This window comes from Trichoplusia ni, chromosome 5, assembly GCF_003590095.1.
Source record: "Trichoplusia ni isolate ovarian cell line Hi5 chromosome 5, tn1, whole genome shotgun sequence".
Lineage (NCBI taxonomy): Eukaryota > Metazoa > Arthropoda > Insecta > Lepidoptera > Noctuidae > Trichoplusia > Trichoplusia ni.
The window spans coordinates 6,827,346-6,842,276 of record NC_039482.1 but is presented as its reverse complement, the minus strand read 5'-3'; the positions used below and the strand labels follow the sequence as shown (position 1 = coordinate 6,842,276).

Sequence of the window (14,931 nt, the reverse complement as noted above, 5' to 3'; positions counted from 1 at the left end):
GGCTTAAAATATTCAACAAACATTATATTAACTTTGGAATATAAAATAGAATGCATAAGTCTTAATTGTACAAGCTCGGAACGTATCACTATACCAGGTGGCTGCCACATCAGCTGTCCAGGAACTTCTCCAAGTCCGTGCAATCATCTTCCAGTTGAATTTGTTCTAGAGTTACTTTTGGTGTTGAAGGCTGACCTGTAAGGAATATTCAGGAGATAGTAGCAATGTAGGGGTAATAAGGTAGAATAAATAGGAGAGATAGTTGCGCCAAGACAGGCAGGTGCGGCATACGTGCGCTATTTCGTCGCAGGACTCATAAAACTGAAGTTATTCATAATTATTTGTGCTATCACAACCAATCAAGGAATTAGACACGGAGATGTGTTTGCCCTACAATGAAAACTATGCCACTTCTGGTAGATCAAAACAATCAATAGGCAATAATAACGGTAGGCATTGTCAGGAAAATGTCAATGATATTTATATCTGCTGACGTTTTTCGCGCTTCGGAGTCATCGCTATACATGGTTGTTTATTTGTGCTGCATAATAATTGTAGGATCAGATTATAAAAAATATGATGAGGCTTCTAAATCCGTAGGATATTAATTGTTAATCTAGGCTAGCACCCATAAGCAAACAAAAAAAAACAAATTATTACAACTAAAATGATTTCACACTTTGAAATAGAGTGAAAAGTGCTACCGCATGATAATTGTACCCAAAGTCACAGTATGGTCAATTTTGCAACCTGTCAAAAGGTGCTTCAGAAAATGGGCAGACCCATAGTCATTCGCCTAACAAGGTTTAACTATCTTACTTACTTGGAGTAGTAATCCCAGCTAAGTACTTGGCCATGTCCAGCTGAAAGGCATTGGAGCTGTGCTCTCTCTTCACCTGGAACTCCGCCAGCTGCTGTCTCTCTCGCTCATAGTTCAACTGGCTGTTTTCCTTGGCAAGTTTGTTGCGGACCTCTTCTAATGCAACTGAAAGATAGAAGAGGTTAATTAGAAGACTTTATATACTATGTATTTAAGAAATTAATTTATACTTTATTCTTTTTCTGGCACTTCACATTAAGCCTTGTTTAAAGTCTTGTGTTTATTATTTTGATTTTTGGTCTTAGTTATTGCTCAAATATTAATTCCTACTGGATTCATATTGGTATGGAAATTGTGTTAGTTTTTGTATTGACTAGGTTGGTGTCTACCACAGACCATTGCAGTGTTGTAACTCAATTATTTTAACAAGCTTCTTCAACATCTTTATAGGTGATTGTGATAATGATAACTCAAGTAGAATACTAGCTTACCCATTTTCTTCTCTTTATACATAGTCAGATGATAGTGATGGTCCAATTTCCAGTTTTCCATCTTACTTCGCTCCACAATATCCTCAAACTCTACTAATTCTTCTTCGACGGACTGCATCAGACTCTGCACGCTCTTCAGACTATCCATACACTGCGCTACGGACGCAGTCAACGAAGGAATCATGGACAAATTATTCGCTAACTCATTCGCACTTTGTAAACGCTTTTTTGTCTCTTCGTGTAATTCTAATATCAATTTATCTACTTCATCAGCTGCCTTGGCGTTTGTGTCAGCATTTTCATGTATCTTCGCCCATTCCTCCTGATATTTCTCTAACAAGGCACCCCCAGCTCCGTAATTGACTTTGCTCTCGTGTGCTACTTTCTGCCTATCTTTAAATATATTTGTTACCTTCTGTACTTCTTGTAGCGTGTGCCGTATATTGTTATTCGATGTTAAACCATCTTGCACGACTGAAATGAAGTCCTTGAGGTTCCCTAACATTATTTTTGTTTTATAAAAAATTAGGAAAGGAACGTAAACATTGTTTGATTAGACAACTTGATGTTGACGACATTTGACGCATTGACGTGACAGTTCGTGCATAACACAGTGTTGCTATACATTGTTCAGCTGACTGGAAATCATAGTGATACTGCAACTTAATTTAAATAAACAATGCTTTTGCTGAAAAGTCATAGTTCAGTTTTTAAAAACATTCAAGACCAATATTACGGGCAAACACTTTTTACAGTAATCAAACAAATAGGTACTATATTTCCCAGGAGCACAGAAAATAATCAGATTAAGTTATTGACTATAAACACAAAAAAATGTTTCAACAAAAAACTACTATGCACACAATCTGTTTTAGTTTTGTCTGTGGGCGCAAAACATCATCCATCTCGCAATTGTCTCTGTCACTGTCATATTTGAATTTTCATCTGTTGTTGTCGGATTGTTGTTGTAAGCCTTCTATTTTTACCGCCGAATAACATTGAAATAACATTAACTTGCTTACTTATTGTAGTTAAAATGAACGAAGAGAAGTTAAGCAGTGATAAAGTGCCTCAGAAGTTTGCAGAATGGTTGTTATCAATGGGATGTCCGCCAGACAAAGTGCCGTCTGTTGACAAACTCGCAGAGTGAGAAACTTGTGTTATTGACCATAATTTAGTTTTTTATTTATTATATCCTTAATATTTGTGGAGCTAGTAATATTTCATTTAAATATTTTATGTAAATGGCTGTTACGATCGAGTTTAGATACATTATCAAAATTTTACATTAACTCTCATATCCCGTATGGTCTAGTGGCTAGGATACCTGGCTTTCACCCAGGAGGCTCGGGTTCGATTCCCGGTACGGGAAGATCTTTTTGCATTTTTATAATGTTGTTTCACTAAAAATCTAAGATTTATTTTTATTCATATTATATTATATGTATTTGCCTGATTTTTTTTACCATTTTTATGCAGTTTAATTTATCTTATATTATGTCTGCAGTATCGACTATTATAACTTGTGTTTAGTTTTGCTTTATGAAAAAGATGACTTAAACTTTCCTTAAAGTTTCATTAATGTCATTCTCCAGGATGTGCCGAGGCCAGTACTACATGGTGTGGCGAAGTCTTATGGAGCATGTGGAAGCTAAGGATATCATCAAACAAAAGAGGATGCAAGTCTTCCATAATGATATTGAGAGGTGCCAGAAGAAGAATGCTTTTTGCAAGGTATAAATCTTTTTAACGTAAATTATAGCATAGGATAATAAACATTATGCCAATAAAAGAGAAGGTTGAAGTATTCATGTGAAAGGAGGTTTTAAAGGAAAATTTTAAGCTATACGGACTTGTGCCAGTAAAAGCTTATTTTAAGCCCTTAAGTTAATTATATAATTATTAATTTTTGTACTTATTTATTATTAAACTGTGCTACTGTTTATCTAGTCCAACCTAATCTGCTGATGGAGGAAGCTTTCCTTGAAAATAATGAGTTTATAAAATAGTGAAAACTATTTTGTTGCTTAAAATTTACACTATTATTTTAATAAATTTGAGTATAAGTTAAAAAGAAACCAATAGCACATGTTTGATAGAAAAAACATCTTATACCTTCCAGCCTGACTCAAGTGTGGTGGTACCAGATGAGCTGACACTATGGAAACAGCAGATGACACTAAAGGAGAGGGTGCAAGATGCAGAGACACGAGTCCAGCAAGCCAGGGAGAAACTCAACTTACTAGTAGATAAAGTTTCTAGCAAATGTAAGTTATTTGTTATCATAAACTCTTTGTACAACAACAAAACTATAAGTTCTAGTGATGAATATCACAAGGTAGGTATTTGATTTTTCAGACCCAAAAACGTATTATTTTGTTCATTTAAAAGATATTCCAGTCGTAACTCAACTCTATACTCCATTGGTTCTTAAAAATGGGTATTCAATTGTGGTGAGTTTGTCCAAAAACGAATTTAAAATAATTCATCAACATCCAAATCAAATATTTTACTGAAATATAACAGTTGTTTATTTGTTTAATGTGTTTGTTTAAAAAGTGACCAAGATTGTTTACCTTTTATAAGTACCTTTGTGACTACCAAAACAGTACAGTATAATACATTTATTTCTCCCACGATCTTTTTCTCAATGTTAAGCAGTAACAAACCAAAAATACAATGCATTTCAGGTTTCTTATTCACACAAATAAAAGGCAGAAAATAGTATACTTTAGAAAGTGATTTCTTTCACACAACTCTGTCCTCAGTATCTCAACGCAACGCCAGCCGCTCTCGCCTGCAGGACGGGCAGCGCCGCGCCTGGCTTCTCCAGCAGGTAGCCGAAGAGCTTCAGGCTAAGAAGTCTAACCTTATAGAAGCTAAGGGTATTGCTGACTCGCTGTGCAAGCAAGAGGAGAGTGGGGATGTTGAGGTAAGTCTATATTTTTTTTATTCTCTTGGCAATGGTCTTGGAAAATACAGATATTAAAATTAATGACATACAAAGTTGTTTACAGTTGTACACTGAGCAATGTATTTTTTTTTTGCTTATCTTCTAAGTGTTTTTTCAATTTCTACCAGTGTCGTTATTTTTTCCGCCGGATTCCGGTGTGGTGTTGCTGTTAAGTGTTCTAATAATTATTCTATTTGATATTGTCAAGTAAAACATTGAAATAATATATAAGTAAGAACAATACTATTTTAGTTTGGATCATAAACTAGTCGATAGTTGGCGATCCCGACTAATACGCAAGAGTAAACCGTTCTGAACTAATTTTGCTGCGAATCTGTGTACCTTCTCAATTGAGAATCATTGACCATCCTAGTATTGCGCTTTAAGACAATTTAATAGTAGATGTCAACTGTATTTTTATTATTATTTCAGAGTAAACTGGATAAGTTACTAAACCGCCGTACTGCCAGTCGTCCGGCCGCGCTGTCTGTCAGTATGGCATCCCTGGCTAGCTCCTCCATCACGTCCAATACTGAACTTAATGATACCGGTAACTTGGGGATCATTCATTATTTTATATGCCTAAATACATGGATTGTAGATAATAACATAAATTGTTTAAAAAGAACTTGTGTCACGATATCACTTTCCATGTATGTCCGAAATTGTTTTACCGATTTTTGTGAAATCTTGCATGTTCAGTAAATCTGAGAATCTGCTATTATCTATTTTTCATGCTATTCGATAAGGGGGTTCCAAACGTTACTTTCTTGTTGTCTTGTAATGTTTTTCATACACCAGAATTCTTTGGTTACAGTCACTAGAACTTTTCGATTGTATCGATAAAATTTGGCTGTTGTTGAGAATATCAGACTTTACTGACTAGAACCAACCCATGTTCCTTAGGTTCCTTTGCTCTTTGTGTAACGTTTTTGGACAATCCCGCTGGCCTGACAAATAACCCTGTATATAATAATAATTATGTGTACAGAGGAGCAGTTATCAGCCTTATGCACATCGGGTGGGTCCCTGTGGGGCCCGCTGTGTCGCCGCCGCGCCGCGCTGCCCGCCGCGCTGGCCGCCGACACGCCGCCGCCCGCCGCTACTAATAGGTACTATACATAATGACAAATGGAAAAGCTTCATGCGATTGTAAATGCTATGAAGACTTAAAAAGACCTCTAAGGGAATTTGACTAAATCTAATAATATAAATCTGTCAAGTCCATCAGAAAGATTTACTGAAAATACTGGATCGTTTTTTGTATTTTTTTTTTTAATTAAAACGTAAGGAGGATAAGAAGGACTTAAGTATAGTAGTGGAGGCTAAAAACGTCACTTGCTATTAAAAAACGTCGATACTGGTAAGTGACGTCACACGTGATTTTAAATCACTGTATCCCATTCATTTTTTGTTTACGAAATAAAAATACGTATCCTATATTTTTAAGAAGTCTGTCTGGGGGACTAAATCAATTTTTGTGTAAAATACTCTAATTTAAAAAGTTTAAAGCTAAGTAAATCGTATCCTGCAAAAGGAATTTAATCCCTAATCCACCATCATTACTCTCAATACAATATTAATCTAATAAAATATTAAATTATTGTATCCAGGGTGACTCCCCAATGGGTCCTATCTCACACGGCGGCCCTGCAGTGCACGTTGTCGCTGGAGGCCGTCAAGTGCAAGCTGCACGCGCAACACACGCAGAGGAAACTGGCTGCCGAGCTCACACAACTCAATGTCAGTATATTATCATGTAAATGTAAAGTACCAATGTTCGAGAAATTCATTAATGAAGAATTTATGTATCTAAATGCCTGAGTATATAGATATTAGTATGAAAAAGGAATAAGAAGATAAGAGGGACCAGCAGGATTGTCAGAAAATGTAACTATAACCCCGGTACGCAAAAGGTAACCTAACCTAACCTTACCTAACGGTCATGGGAGGGTTTCAGTCAGTAAAAACCTGACTTTCAGCTCAACCTAAAGGGGAAGCATCAAATGGTGATTTCCCGTCCTGGAAAAAACGATATGTTTTCCTCTTGTTCCTCGTAAACCTGATTTAATCTTCAGTTTGACCGGATAAGCTGTCCATAAATATTGCTTTCCTTTTTAAATCAAACAGAATACACCTTTAATTAAAGTTTCGTATTGATTCAATTGGTATCACTTCCCCCTCCCCCCAGGAGTGCCTGTCAGGCTCCGCGTGCGAGCTGCTGGTGGTCCGCAGCGAGGTGTCGCGCGCGCAGGCCCGCGTGCAGGCCTTGCGCGACCTGCACGACCAGCTCGCCGCGCGCAGCGGACCCTTCGCCGTGGACAGCCTGCCGCTCAGGGAACAGCCCGCGGGCAGGCAACTCGCACTACTGGATAAGGCTATTGTGAGTTACTAAATGATCGCTGAACTATCCGAAAATCCGTGCCGGTAACTATAACTGGCTAGGAATGGATGCGAAAGGCAAAGGACCGAGTACAGTGGTGCTGGGTTGAAGGCGAAAGCCTATGCCCCGTGAGACTTGATTGCTTGATACAAGTCCCTACCAAGCTGTTGTATAACAACAAATATTAGAACATATGTGAACTGTGTTATATTAGTATGGATTTGTATGGACTATTACAATACGCGGACACTAAGGTTGAATATTCAATGTATGCGGCCAGCCCACGAGTGGTATGAGGTACTTCATGATAACTGCATATAACGTGTTACGGGGTTGATCGATCCAGAGTCCAATGTCGCGGCTCTCATTATTTGATTTGATTAAATCATTCTCACGATAATTATTATAGAAATATTTTATTATCGTCCACAGGAGAGCAAGAGAGATGAACTGAAGCGTCTGATCACGTCGCTGGCCATAACGGAGCGCAAGATACAGAACGTTCGAGAATGCCTGATCACCGTGTTCAACAGTTTCCATTCTGAATCGGCGCACAATGACACTGATCGGTTTGGAGGTATGACTATGTTAAAAAGTATTATAATACATCGTTATGACCGGTGACTTACTTTTCTAGGATTCGTTTCATGTACCTGGTTGTTGTGAAACACCGTAACCGATAGAGCGATACAAATGTTTTGTTTTCCTCTTAAAGGGGGAAAGCTTATGATGCATAATAATTCTCATTTTTTGCCTCTATTTTAATAGGCATAATTAAATTAAACTTACGTAGGTGTAGTTTTTATAGTGGGGGGAGAGTAGCTATGCCCCACAATGATGGTGATCATCTCATGATTAAAGACTCCGGTTGGGTACAAGACTAGTCGGGCATTCCGTATAATTACTTCTACGTAAACCGTTTTTAAACATTTATGAATTCACTCTCGAAGGTTTTTTATAAAGAAGACTAAATAATATATTTTTCATGCTATCAGGCCAGCTGTGTCTCCCACAAGAATCCGTGATGACGCTGCGTCGCTTTTATGAAGAGCGTCGCGATAACAACAGAAACAAAATGGCGCTGAGTCTGGATCTAGATACGTCTGAGAACTGTTCTTACGATGCGATTGGTAAATAACATCATCTTTTAAAATAATAATGTCCGATATGTTTTAGAAAATCGAATTCAAATAAGGTTTTCTTATTGCATATCCGATTATGGCGACTTTGCCAACCAAATTAAACATTATTACTAATATATTTTTTTTATTTCAGATAACGCTAATCCAACATTTATCGACGAACTCAAAGTTTATTTAAAGAAATTCCAATTGGAGAAGAATAGGAAATTGATTCTGGAAAGGTAAGTGAACAGCAGGAAAATCCTTTTAAGATTTTTTTAAAACATTTGTTTTAGTAACTTAAAATTAGTATGAGAGGTTATTTACATAATTGTAATTATTCAATTACAGCCAGGAATACTATGTTAGAAACAGAAAAGTATTGTTCGATGTGACAAATGTTCAACCGTAATCCTAATTCCCACGTTTTTATACACTCACTTTCTTGTTTCTATGTTTGTTTGTCGTTCCGGTTGGATTCTTGCAACTCAATTTTGAGGCACTTCCAAATAAGCTAGCAGCCTGAAATTTTCAGGGTAGCTTCAAGTCCGATGACAATGCAATTTACAACTCTGAAAACGGCAGAACGATTTTGATAACATTTTAATGGAGTGACATTTAAAAATGTGGGTATTTACATTTAGATATTTAAATCTATAAATTTTTATTTTCAGTGGCGAAAAGATCTGGATATTCGAGACACTAAACTCTTCAATAGAACGCCTGCGAGACTCGTGGCACCGTGATGACGTCACGTGCTCGCTCATCTGTCCGTCTGTCAATCTGTCTTACAACTTAAAGCGACTCATAGAGGCTGTAGACAAGAAGGAACAGTTAGAAACGAAGGTAGCAGCCATGGATGGTGAGCAGAGGAATATGTTGAGGATTGGTGAGTACTTTTTCTGACTATGCTGACGTGCTCTTCCTCAGCGAGAAGCTTATTTTTTTTACTTTTGAAGTAAAACTTTTTTAGGCGCGACTAGGAGGTAACTGTACGACAATGCAATGTAGTCCGTAACGGCAGTATGGCGTCACATTTTTGTACCATCATAGGTAGTTTAATCAAGCAATAAATTTTGGAAAAAGATTATTTTAGTCGCGTGTGTCGTTTACACGCACTTTTTGAGTGGGACCGCCCCAATAGTGAGACATAATATATTCGTAAACAAATATTAAACCAGAAAAAATCAATTGGTTTCTATTTCTGGCCATTATTGAGATTCAGTCGAAAGCTCTTTAATTATTATTTTATTCACAGATGTTTCATCAGAAATCGAGGAAGAACAAAGGACTGTCGACAAAATAAAGAAACGCCTCAACGAAAACATATTATGTCTGCAGAAGACCACGAAAACTCTGGACATGGGTCAGGAAAACTTACAGCTGTGGTCAGACAATAACATCCGGAAATACATATCGCCCAATAGGACAGTCGATGGAAAGACATTTAAGGAATATGAAGGATATTACATAGATAGCATGAATTTATAAATTAAACTAGCTGTTGCCCGCGACTTCGTCCGCGTGGTTAGAAGAATATAACTATATATGCGGCTATAACTTGAGATTTAAACTATCCTATGTCTCAAGTTGGATCGAACTGCACATGGTGTTCGAATTTTATTATAATCGGTTAAGTGGTTTAGCAGTCCATTGAGGACAAACATTGTGACACGAGATTTATATATATTAAGATTACAGAAATAAACTCTAAAGTTTTACTCTTGCTTATGCATCGGGATCGCCCGACTAGTTTCAGACTTAAGAGTCCTTACATTCAGACTAAATATATTCCTCTAAATGCTCCGAGCACTAACGCTAAACAAATCTCTGTAATGTATTTTCAGACTAGTCTAACTCACGGCACTTGTTAAACAAAACGTAATTTGATGAAGCAACGTCTTTTCTAAACATTAGAATTTACAAGTATTCTATTCATGACTACGTTTATGCCATGTAAATAGTCTAGGCTCTCAGATCATTGACTATTTTGTCAGCTGAGAAGTAAAGTCAAATAAATTATAGTAAATGCATCTCACATTATACTAAAATAACTTAAACTTTAGACGAAGACGTCTTGACGGGCAAGGATAGCACAAAACAGAGAAAGGATAGAATAGAAAGGAATGGAGGAGGCCTTTGACATGTATTCTGTGTATATTATTGTCAGCTTTTGTGTCTCAATAATGTCTTATATTATTATTATCTAAAACGATTTTAAACCTGAATTTTTACACTAAGAAGTTTCAGACTCACTCTCGAATATACCTTCGCCTATATGTAATACGCTTTGATATCTGATACGATATGTAAGTTATTCCTATTCTAAAATAAACTTGTTTTAAATTGATGGAAGTGTTTTTATTTTAATCTTCTCTTGACTTTTCTTTAGGTAAGTATAAAGTAAATAATCTTGAAAATCAAAACGCCTGTTTTTAGATTTGGTAGTTCTGATACTAAAATTTTTCAATCTTTTAACTCCTAGGCGACAATTATCCCTTTTTTTAATCAGAAGAGTATCGCTTAAGCAAGACTATACGCAGCAGACCAGCATACGTTACGACGTATCGCCGGTTCGAGACCCGCGTAGGATAAGCATTTGTGTGATCTACGAATGCTAGAATTAGAAATAAATGAAATGGGCATTATTTTTTATTATTATACTTGAGTATTTAAAATACAAGTGCAAATTTAGCCAACCGCCAACAGGCTTTGAATTATTACATACTTTTGTTATTTGGAATAAAAGTGCCTTGACAGATCAACGACAAAATTAAATATCACAAATTATACATATCTATATCTTTATAGCAACTATCGATCGTGATTACAATTCATTAATAAAATGATGTAATGGTTTACTCACGCGTATTTATCGGGATTGCCCGACTAGTTTTGGACCCAACAGAGCGGACTCCTTGAACATGCGCTGTCGCGAGTCAAACGAGTCAAAGTCGCCGGTTCGACTCGCGACCCCCTCAGGTCGCGTTAGTAAGTAAACCGTTGCATCATTCGATAAACTTTCTGTCTAATTGTCTCCACTTTCCACATATCGGTGACAAAGACAACATGACAGTCATTAAAAACTATTACGTAATCTGTGGTAACGGCCTTGACACTATCAAACATAAATTGACATTACGAGTTAACTAAAACCAGCGAAGGTCATACAAACCGAATTGCGTAGGTGATTGAACGCAAAAAATCACGGCGAAGTAATAATTAGCCCGGCATTTCGTTACCATGCCTACGATTCTTTATTATTTGTAGCTTTAGCGGTAACAGAAATACATCATGTGTGAATAACTCGACTTTAACTATCACAGGCCCCAATTCTGGCAATTCCGCTTTTTACAATGGCATATGATTGAATAACATTAGGCTGAAAACTACACTTTTCGTTTTCTCTGAAGCATTTTTCCTACACAACAATTGTGAATTTAATATAGGACGGTACATTCAAGGTCAATACAATGATGAGAATAGGAATAATTTCCAATTTAATCCAATTGCCATTCATTCTTGGTTGTTGTAAAATAGCAATGGGGCCCTGGACAGACAGCGGGGCCTTAGTAAAAGGGTTCCGGTTGTTTCATTTGGGTACGGCATAAGGGCACCCTAAAATTTGTCAAACAACCTTGACAAGAATGAATAAGAATGTTTGACAAAGCTTTCAAAACAGTTGCATACGTAAACATTCCAACTTGTCCTGAGCCAAATCAGTATTGTCTTTGATTAGACGTTTACGCAATACTTTTAATTAAATGACGTTCCTGAATACACCGGAGAGTATTATAGTTAACAACAAAACAGTCATTTACTTCAAGAATCGGCAACTAAACGGTATCTGCAAAGCTATACGAAAATGTACCTTATTTCAAGGCCATAAGGCGTAATTAACAACAACTTTACGCGCAAACCTCTTTAATACGCTAATGTATTCAATTCCATTTCCTGTGTTTATAACCGGTTTGATAATCACCACTCAAAAATGGTGAATGCAATAGTTAATCACCATTTCGAAATGGAGAATATATGTTCATCTTTATAAATATATGTAAATAAAAAAATTTAGAATCTGTTTATAATATTAAAATAACTATACTAATATCTTATAGGTACGGTTTTTAAATACCACATCATTTTTTTATTGTTTGTTTGTTCCGGCTAAATGAAATGGCTGAACCGATTAAGATAAATTTAGGCTAATTTAATTTGAGAAACAATATTTTGTTTTAGAAAAAGCTAGTATAACGATGTGTCTAATACTTTTTTGGCAAATTAGACATATTTAGCTCATTGCCGGAAAAAAATTCGTCGCATATGATTGTTTAAAAGCAAACCTTGCGCACAAAAGCGTATCTTTTAGCCACCAGCTGACTGGGGATTATTATTACCTCCGAGTAAGAAGACTCGCTCTCACCGGAGTCGTACAGAGCATGCGCGAGCGATTTGTCACTCTGACAAAGGCAGTAGAAGGGGCCCGGGGTGGTTTAGGCCGGCGAGAACCTGATATTCCCCACCCCGCTACGTCGGGCTCACACGGTCGACGTCATCTCGTTTTTACCCCAGAAAAAAGAAGCAACCGCTCTCAGACAAATACTCTTGATTCACCCGCCGCGAATACAACAAAAAGTCATAGAAAACATCTATATTTTTCTCCATAAGTTTTTCTTTTTCAATTGTTAATGGCAGGGGAATGATGAGGTAAAAAAGCACTACCTAGTTCGAACATCAAATAAAAAACACATCGTAAACGTCGCAGTACAAAATCATTTTTTCATTTAAAAAGCTAAAGCGAGATAAGAATTTTGCGGTCATGTAAAGTTAACATTGTGATAAACTGCGACTGCGGTGTGTAACGTTATGATAAAGTTTTCCTGCTGAATGATAGATAAGAATTTCTTTGCTATCTTGAGTTAAGGCCTATTTGATGTTTAACTACGTCACATTAGAAATTTACAAGCCGAGACGAGGACAAAGTACTTATTAAAATGTTGCGTCGTTAGGGATCAAAGAGAGATGAATACTCGACTATACTGTGGAGACAGAAACATCATCTGTAAAATGCATCATATATTGGCCTTAACTCTCAGAAAGAATGTGGCTTTCTATTGGTAAAAGACAGCAGAAAATCGTTGCATACCATCCTTAGATTCCCTCTTTCACACGAACAATTATTTTTCTTTATAATAGTGGTATACTCAAGCACAATAACAGCAAAACAACCGCACGGTGTGTCCTTGAATACAACCAATAGCGTATATCCACGCTCACCGCCATTACATCGACGCAAGGTCATATCGCCATTAAAAAATGTATTAAACCTTTTTTTTCTGGACGGGAAATCCTCAAATGACTCCTCCCGCTTTGGGTTGAACGGAGGGGAGCGTGAGTAAAACCCACGCGTGTTCCATCCTTTGCCCTTTGTGTATCGGGGCCGCGGTAACCCTTTTGGATAATCTCGGTAGAATTGAATACCTAAGATACAATACGCTGGACTGAATTACAAATTCATTGGGTATTTGATTTGCAAAAACATCTAATTACCTGCCTACATCTTACAGCGTTTGTAAGATGCAGGCGGCAGGCATGTAAAAACTAAGATATAGTATTAAAAAAAATGGAAACGTACTTTTAATTGTACTTAATCAGTAAAAAACGAACATAAAACAACGAACGTAAAATGTGTGTAAGTGAAGTCTCATAACGTCACTTGCCAGTTAAAACTGTTAAGACTTGACTATAACAGATAAGTGACGTCACGCAAAATTTTAACTTGTAAATCATGTTCAGGTTTTGTCTACGCAATCAAAAAAAAAAATACGTAAATACATATGCGATACTTTTGGAAGTAATCTCTGACAGACTAATTCTATTTGTTTAGTCAAATGTAGCCGTATTGTAGCTGTTGTTGTGCATGTATGCATTCTGCCTTTTGGGTGAGTTCGGGCCATGCGAGCAAATGGGACATTATTGGAACTGCCACCCCTTAAAGTACGACTTGCGTGCTTGAGTTGTTGAAGCGAGACGGCATTATACCTGGTGTGTAGCGTTATCTCACTTACATCTCTGCGAAATCAAAGTTAAGGAGGCCGTCTGAAAATCATTTTGCTATAAAAACAAAAAATACAGGTCGATCTACACCTTTATTACGTATGTGTGTAATCGCTATCGGAAGTTAATAAGCAAACTAATAATAATAAAAAAAACTACAGAAAGGTTATTCAAACAAACTGGGTTATCAGTAGACTTTACTGGTTTTATTTAATTAAAATAAACAGGTCAACCATTTTACATACATTGCAAACAATCTTAAAAGACTTAAACAAGAAAAATACTATTTGCTGCTCTTACTAAAAGAGATGGCGATATATTTATGTATAGCGCTGTCCCTATCTGGCATAGGTAGATACTATCGTTTTAACCCAAACAATACCTAAACGCCTAACGGAAGGAAAGAATGAAACAATTTTAGACATCTATTAGACGTTCAAAAATCATCTTGCATTTTGAGTTTCCTCTAAAAATATCCAGTCCCAAGCCCCAACAAAACATATTTCACCTACCTATATTATTACCGCGTCCACCGGGGAGGGGGTTGGCTCACACCTTCTACAATTCACCCTCTGTTTCACCCCTCGAGAAGATGGCGTCTGTACTTACTTTGGCTGCTGTTAGCTTTTGAAACACGAGTATTGGTGTGTGGAAGCGAGATGGCACTATGCTGCGGATTTAAACGTCTCGCTTCCGCCACGGAAAATTGTTTAAGAGCATAGTTAGAGCAGGGATCAGGGTCGAAGCTTTCAAACCCCTGCCGGAAGACCCTTACTTTAGTACTATTTCATCGGGTTTAGTGACACTTTAGAAATTTTATAAGGTTTGTTTTTATACTTTTTTTACTTAGTCTACCTATTTAAGGTTTCTTTCGAAAACAAATCACTTTGTGCTTTGACGCAAAGAGTTTTGTTTTGAATTTCTTTCACATTATAATTTCTTTGCAATGTCTTTAATAAAAAAATGTTTTCAATTGAATATAAATAATACACTATTTTTATTCATTCTGAAGTTTGCAGTTAATGACTACGATTAATTGTTTTAAATATATTTTTCTGTTCGTTATGTCAATAAAAATAGTTTTACAAAACATGACGCAGCTTACT

At 36.7% G+C, this 14,931-nt stretch overlaps 2 protein-coding genes and 1 non-coding gene across 4 annotated transcripts; 2 read left to right on the top strand and 1 right to left on the bottom strand.

Moving 5' to 3' along the window:
• Positions 1–3: 3 nt before the first annotated feature.
• LOC113494257 (dysbindin) lies at positions 4–1,898 on the bottom strand. 2 transcript variants are annotated; one of them, XM_026872516.1, is made up of 3 exons: positions 1,312–1,898; positions 820–985; positions 4–194 (listed from the first exon to the last, which is right to left on the bottom strand). In XM_026872516.1, the coding sequence occupies exons 1-3, from the start codon at positions 1,814–1,816 to the stop codon at positions 110–112; spliced, it is 756 nt and encodes a 251-aa protein (XP_026728317.1). In that variant the 5' UTR covers positions 1,817–1,898; the 3' UTR covers positions 4–109. The 2 variants fall into 2 exon arrangements, with proteins under 2 accessions (XP_026728317.1, XP_026728319.1); XM_026872518.1 differs by having other exon boundaries at positions 4–195; positions 824–985.
• A 100-nt stretch (positions 1,899–1,998) lies between these two features.
• Positions 1,999–9,321, top strand: LOC113494256. The gene is made up of 13 exons (XM_026872515.1): positions 1,999–2,457; positions 2,907–3,045; positions 3,434–3,578; positions 4,080–4,243; positions 4,697–4,814; positions 5,256–5,376; positions 5,878–6,007; positions 6,456–6,647; positions 7,080–7,224; positions 7,643–7,777; positions 7,923–8,010; positions 8,443–8,657; positions 9,027–9,321. The coding sequence occupies exons 1-13, from the start codon at positions 2,348–2,350 to the stop codon at positions 9,257–9,259; spliced, it is 1,935 nt and encodes a 644-aa protein (XP_026728316.1). The 5' UTR covers positions 1,999–2,347; the 3' UTR covers positions 9,260–9,321.
• Positions 2,612–2,683, top strand: Trnae-uuc. Its single transcript has one exon. It is a non-coding gene; the product is annotated as a tRNA-Glu (tRNA).
• Positions 9,322–14,931: the final 5,610 nt, after the last annotated feature.